This window comes from Apaloderma vittatum, unplaced genomic scaffold (assembly GCF_000703405.1).
Source record: "Apaloderma vittatum isolate BGI_N311 unplaced genomic scaffold, ASM70340v1 scaffold45537, whole genome shotgun sequence".
NCBI lineage: Eukaryota > Metazoa > Chordata > Aves > Trogoniformes > Trogonidae > Apaloderma > Apaloderma vittatum.
This window is the reverse complement of record NW_009727549.1, coordinates 11,120-17,785: the sequence shown is the minus strand read 5'-3', so window position 1 is coordinate 17,785 and position 6,666 is coordinate 11,120. Positions and strand designations below refer to the sequence as shown.

At 40.2% G+C, this 6,666-nt stretch overlaps 1 protein-coding gene across 1 annotated transcript; it reads left to right on the top strand.

Moving 5' to 3' along the window:
• The first annotated feature begins 398 nt into the window (after positions 1 to 398).
• FSBP (fibrinogen silencer binding protein) lies at positions 399 to 5,726 on the top strand. The gene is made up of 2 exons (XM_009873696.1): positions 399 to 839; positions 5,014 to 5,726. Exons 1-2 carry the CDS (start codon positions 469 to 471, stop codon positions 5,537 to 5,539), a joined length of 897 nt encoding a protein of 298 aa, XP_009871998.1. The 5' UTR covers positions 399 to 468; the 3' UTR covers positions 5,540 to 5,726.
• The last annotated feature ends 940 nt before the right edge of the window (positions 5,727 to 6,666 follow it).

Genomic DNA, 6,666 nt, shown 5'->3' with positions numbered 1-6,666 from the left:
GTGCTAGACAGACACACACACAGACACACACGCGTCTTTACGTGTAAAATAATCTCGAGCGCGGTTTCAGTTTGAGATACGTGCGAGAGAGAGGCAGGGAGATGCGTCTGAGCTTGTTACTCTGGCTAAATTAGGTAATTTTTAGCTGGGTAATGTGCTAATCTTTAAACCTTGGTGTTTTTAAATCCCGTGTGTGTCTGATCGCTTCGTACAAAAGTGTATTTTGCTTGTTTCTTCTCGTCTTCTTCAGTCTGAAGCTTTATGTAGGTCAGGCTTGGCTTAAGCAGATTTCCTGAACCTGCGTCAGCTTAAGCTGAAGGAATTTTAATAAACCCTCCCTTGTAGGCGTGGGCCTAAATGAGACTAGCCTAGTTAAGCCTGATCTTTTTCCGTTTGTGAAAAAGAGCTGAGCAGAGCTAGGGACTGCATGGTGGCTTCAGAAACGGCTTCCTTAATTCTAAGATAACAATGGTCGGGAAGGCCAGATCTTCTAATTTTACCTTATCTGAAAAGCTCGATTTGCTAAAACTCGTGAAGCCGTACGTTAAAATTCTCGAGGAACATACCAATAAGCATTCTGTAATAGTGGAAAAAAACAAATGCTGGGATATCATAGCCGATAACTACAATGCCATCGGAGTAGATCGCCCTCCTCGTACTGCCCAGGGCCTGCGCACGCTCTACAAGAGGCTCAAAGAATATGCCAAACAGGAGCTATTGCAGCAAAGGGACACGCTCTCAGACTGTAAAAGCAGCATTTCCGAGCCAACCAAGAAAGTTGTGGAGATGATTCCACAGATTTCCAATGTGTGTTTAAGAGACAGGAGCGGTGTTCAAAGGTGAGACGATTCTTTCTTATTTTGTTACCGAATGAAAATTATGGCGCCTCCTATCTACCCTCTAACGCTTTGCTTGTGTTCAGGCTCCTAAAGGAAATGTTTGTCAGAGGCAATCCCCCAAATGGGGAGCAATGGCAAAATAATACTGCTTTTGTTTTATGGGAAGCTTTGTGGTGACTTAGCACTGCAGTCGTTTTGTTCAGCTCGCTCTCAAAGCCTGTTTCAGAGTCTTTGTCGTACTCTGGAAAGTGAGGGTTAAGAGGGAATCAAAGAGAAATGGTAGCTCCAACCTCTACCCCTCCCCTACCTTTTAATAGGCAGATTATTCAAACACTGGCAAAGTGATGGCTATTCTCCTCCATTTAAGGTAATACTGCAGTCATTTTGCAACATGTGGAACTATTACCGGTTTATATAGGATTTTTAATAAAGTTAGTTCACAGAGCTAAGAAACCTTATTCATACACCTTTTTCTCTCTTGTTTATTCTGATGTTTGCATGTTATGTTTTAACTGATCCCAGTCCTTAAAAGAAAAAAAAACAACCACTTACCACACCACAGTGCCTTTGTGAATGCAAATGTTTTTTTAAAATTATACTTTTCTTGCATTCACTGTGATTCCCTGAAACTGGGGCAAAACTAATTTCAGTCTAAACTCCAAGCAGTTCTGTATCACAGGCTAGGTAGTTTAAATACAAAGAGAAACTGAGAGGTATAGCACTAGAAGTTTTCTTTTTTTGTATTTTTCTTCTTTTTTTTTTTCATTGCTCAGTAAAGTGAGACACACTGTCTAGATTTGAGCCAGACATAATACAGGCAGGCAGCATGCAGGCTTTCTCCCACAGCTGGCTAATGCCCCTTATATCTGACTTGCAACACTCTGCTGGTTCTGTATTGGTCCTTGAGGGATCAAAAAATGCCTGGGTCAGGTTTTGGTTCCTCTGGATAAAAAAAAACAGGCTAAGGAGAAGGGGGAAAAAGGTCAAGTAACTCCCCAGCAACCTTGCGAAAGCTCTTATTTTTCTTATTTTCTCAGACAGCTTAATGGGAAAGCGAACTTTCCGTATTTCAGTCGGATAGTCGGTGCAGCAGCGTAACACTCTAAGAAAAGCTGGCATGCGCACACACGCTGAATTGGATTCATGGTGCCACTGGTTGAACTGAATGGTAACAATTGTCTAAATCCCAACGTGCCAGATGCTCTAAAAATACGCTGTTGTGGGTCCTTTGCGTAAAGAAGTCTGAAGCAACTGGGCTGTGCTGCTGCTCCTGGTGAATGCCCCTGGAGGAACGGTTCCAAAGAATTCTCTGGAACAAAACGAGGCTTTTAATTGCGCTAATAAAGGTTGCAGTGTCTTGACTACCAACTTTTGTAAGGAGGGGAAAAAAATAGTGTGAGAACTTTGGTTTGTAGATCGGATTATAAAAAGCACTGACGCTTTTCGTGAATGATTAAGAGCTAATGATCTCCACAGTTTGTCTCCTATAATTTAAACAGTTTTTGCAGTCCCTTATGGGTCTGGCAGCATTGACTTCATTACTGCTTACCCAAAATGGTTGTTCCTAGGAAGAGCCAGTACACTGAAGGAAAGGAATAGAGTTTAAAAGATTGTGGTTTTTTTTCTCTGCCCAAATACATTATTATTTGATAATTCTAATTTTAACCCTGAATTGCAGCGTACCCTAATTTTCAAAACCCTGTATTGGGTTTTAACTCGCCAGGATATGGCTGAGGCTTTGGAGGAGGGAAATACAACTTACAATGAATCCAAATGCTTAATCGCACCTTTAAGCAATTTCTAGCTCGTAGTGATTAAACAAACCCTGGTGAATCATGGGTGCCCGCAGGGTTGTAAACACCATCCCCCAACTGTGGTAACTCTTGTTTGTCTTTCTTTCAGTCAAGTTGTCAGAAACAACATTAGTAACCACCATACAGGCGGCTCTTTTGTTTCACAATGCCTTCTTTCTCTCTTTGCTCTCCAATTGTTCTCCTCTTAAGAGACTAACTCTAAGGAGGAAGAAAAACCCCAACAGGCTCCTCATCAGAGTTAGCTGAAGATTCGGTAATTTTCTGTGTGGGTTACACCTTAAGAGATGGGTTTTTCACTGTTTGGAGGCTCTAGCCTATGTTAGACTAGATCTTACCTATCTTTCTTCTCTTAACCTCTCACTTTCTCTTTCTGCCCTCTCTCTGTTTCCTTTTGTCAGAATGACCTGCTTCTCCTGCTAGTTGTTTCCACTTTTCTCAGGCTAGAAGCTGGCCAGGGGCCAGCAAATAAGAAGCAGGGAAGCTGTGTTAGAGGCTGTGGTTGTGGAGAGGAGGAAACCCAGAATTACAGTCAGCACTGGGGAAAACAAGTGAAAATTTGTGTGCAGGATCATACTTCCGATGCTCAATGAGAGGAGCTAAAGGAGTTTGAGAAAGAGGTATACAGGAAAAGGTGAAGCTTTGTGGCATGAGGAGGGAGGCAGTATGGTGATATAATGGCTACTCTGTAGGCAGCTCAGGTAACAGTGAATAGAATTAAGATTATCCTGGTATTTTCTTTGCAGAATAAATGAAAGGTCTGTTTTCAATACCTGCTTCAGATGCACCTTTTAAAAAAATATAGTTTGGGTGGTTAACAGGAGTAATTTTCGGAAAATATATTGCACTGACACTGTTGAGCATTTTTACGATTGCATATTGAAAAGTTTTCATGCCTTTATTCTATAAAATGCAATTTCATGTAGATGGAAGCGTTTTGAGTACCATGGGCGATGCAGAAGAGATGATCATGACACTTTTGATTAAGGAGTTAGTGCATTGACAGGAGAAGCAAGATGTACAAATTAAATTTCTCCTTTGCTTCCAGGAATTTGAACCCACGTCTGTCGCTCACCAGTACAGTTTTTTAGTAACTAACCAGGACAGTGTTTGTAGGGCTCACAAGGTGTTCCAAAAAGTGTAAACACCCTCCATCCCCCAATTTAGTAGACAGCAGCTCAAGTCCTCCAGGGCTGGGGAGCAGCTGTGGATGTTCCAGTGATCATGGATCCGCTCGCTGCCTTTAGCTGGTAGGAGCAGCTCAGTTCTTCAGGGGTTGGGGAGTGTCTCATATAACCACCAGGTATAGCGGCTGTTTTAGACAGTCATAGCCCTGATGGTGCACCATTTCTGGTATTGGTATCGGGTTAATATATTGCTGTTCCCATGTTATGTTATACTGCCTTCCCAGTCATGCTGAAAGTGTTCCTTGTGGATCTGTACTGTAAAACAGATAAAGAAGCTGATCTGTCTTAAAAAAACACATTACCTGAATAAAGAAGTGATGTGCAGCAGTGCAAGATTTCAAGCACAGCTGATGGTAGAGAAGTGGCAAGAACAGCTTGAGCCATTGTTGTTGTCAAAGCCAATGCAATGTCATGATTTGAGGTGCTGCTGACTCAGGGATTTACACAAAGGCAAATGAGTCAAGCGGGCGTTGTACTTCTGAAAACAAATGCGCAGAGCTGTAGGCTCTTCTTAGTGGAAAGGTTTCTGTGTCTTCTCTTGAAGCATCAGAAAAATACTGAGATCACCGATTCAAAGAGACACAATAAGGAGTAGCTTGATTCCCTGATCTACTGGCAGGGTCATCATTTGGGCTCTGGTTTCTTCTCCTAGAGGTCTTTCTGTAATTTTATTCAGTGATTGTCTTACATTAAAAAAATCCACAAATGCTTGGGTGCATGAGTCAGAAACAGGGAACCCATTAGAACAGGAGGAGATTAATAAGTTTGGGAGATGGAAATGTTTCTGCCACAGTCCACACAGTCTAAATTAATGCCCTTTTAAAATCACATTATATATTATATAAACTCTTTCCTCAGACACTCGCATGACTTGCTGCTGCTTTCTTTTTATTCTCATTTGTCACTAATAGCCCTTCTTGCTTCTCCAGTGTCAGAAGAAGGTTCTACCAGGATAGTTCTCTGATGGCTATTTTGCCTTTCTAGCGACAGAATCTGAATAAGATGGGGCCATATACGTGTGGTGGAAAGCAGAAGGGATACAGGTGGTGTTTGTGTCGCAAAGTAGAGTCTTGGCATAGATAACAGAGTAGTATTTCAAATGAAGCTTTAGTTACAGCTACGCCTTTTAAAAATAGTTTTTAATGGATTATTGAAATGTGATTTTGTGTGTTCTAGTGCTAGTGTCAATAAAGAAACAGTTGCTGGTACCAGTTCACCACAGACAATGTTGGATCACCATCCTGCGGCAGTCATGATGGAGCTGCAATTGGAAGAGGATGTCAAGCCTCCTCCTTCTTTGACTATAGACTCACAGCAAAATGAGAATTTAGAACAAGAGGAAGAACACCAGCTGGTGCGTGTTATGGAGAGGTCTCCTTCAACATCAGTGTCTTCAGTTGATATGAGAGTGATGATGTCTCCCTCTCCTGTACCAAGAAGAGAAGAGTTTTTTAGGCTGGAGGTTGGAGAACGCTTTAGACCCATGTGTGCTTATGACCCACAGATGTTACAAATGCTGAAAGAAGAGCATCAAATAATAATAGAAAATCAAAGAAAAATTGGTCTTTATGTCCAAGAAAAAAGGGATGGTTTGAAAAGAAAGCAGCAACTGGAAGAAGAACTGTTGCGAGCAAAAATCAAAGTAGAGAAGCTGAAGGCAATACGACTGCGCTGTGATCTGCCGGAATACAGCAATATCTGAATATTTTATTAGTTCTGTCATATTCTTTGAAATACTTAATAATACATTGTTTTGCCCTAGCAAAATTGTTCCTTACGCTAATATGGATGGATCAAAGTCTGGCCTTGAGAGATGAAAGCACATTTTCCGTGTTGTTTATGTACCTTATAAAAATACCTTCTATGGGTTTGAATGCACCAACTCTTCTAAAGTATAATCAAATCCTGTATATTTAAGTGTTTAGGTTGATAAAAATCCAAACGTTTAAAATATTTCCACTTAACTTCTATTGGAGTTGTGATGAGCTGATGGAAATTTAGCTTGGCTCTTGTTAAAAGTTTTGATCATTTGCATTATTTTTCAAATGAACACGTATCCTTTAATAACTTAATGAAGGTGCAGGTCAATAAATACATGCAAAAAGGAGAAATAAGAGGCTATGTTTAAATGTCTAATTCTTTTCAAGCTGGAAAATCTTATGGCAGTGGTGAGATTTTGCTGATAGATCATCTTGGAAGACAAAATTACTGGATTGTTATATTTTTTTAATGTTCAGTAGACAGTTGAATAAATGTGCATATTTCTAAAAGTTAATGCTTTCTATTGTTTCCAGTGGAGAAGTGTTTCCATAGGATGTTATCAAAATAGAGACAATGAATGCAACGCTTGGTTTTTAAAACTGCATGCATGTGTAATTTGTGTGTACAGTTGCCATGTTTGTATATTCAGTTATAATAATTATACTGGCGATCAACCACAAAAAAGTCTAATTTCCTCATTTGCATGCATAATTACTACAGTGCATGTGCAACCAAGACAGTTGCAGGTGCCTTTGATCAATATCACTATGACTGTAAGCTACTGAAATGAAACCGTTTCTGTATATAAGCTTCATGTGACTGGAAATCAACAGACGATTCTTTGTCATTCTCGGTACCTTTTGTAAATGCTGTTGTTCTGGTCTTTCGATTAGTTTCAAATAAAAAGCCCCAAATGAAAAAGAAATTGATTATTCTATCTGTCCTAGTAGCAGCTGTTTCTTCTGCAGTTACAATCAACGTTCGTAACCGGAAGAAAAATACCTGGAAAGCATAAGTCCCAAATGATTCATGTCTTCATAATTCTTAGTCTCCTGCCTGTTATGAATG

Bases quoted from the DNA above. Each gene is read 5' to 3' on its own strand.
- FSBP (XM_009873696.1), top strand. From the start codon at position 469: ATGGTCGGGAAGGCCAGATCTTCTAATTTTACCTTATCTGAAAAGCTC. The intron at 840-5,013 runs GTGAGACGATTC...TGTGTGTTCTAG, and splicing joins GACAGGAGCGGTGTTCAAAG to TGCTAGTGTCAATAAAGAAA.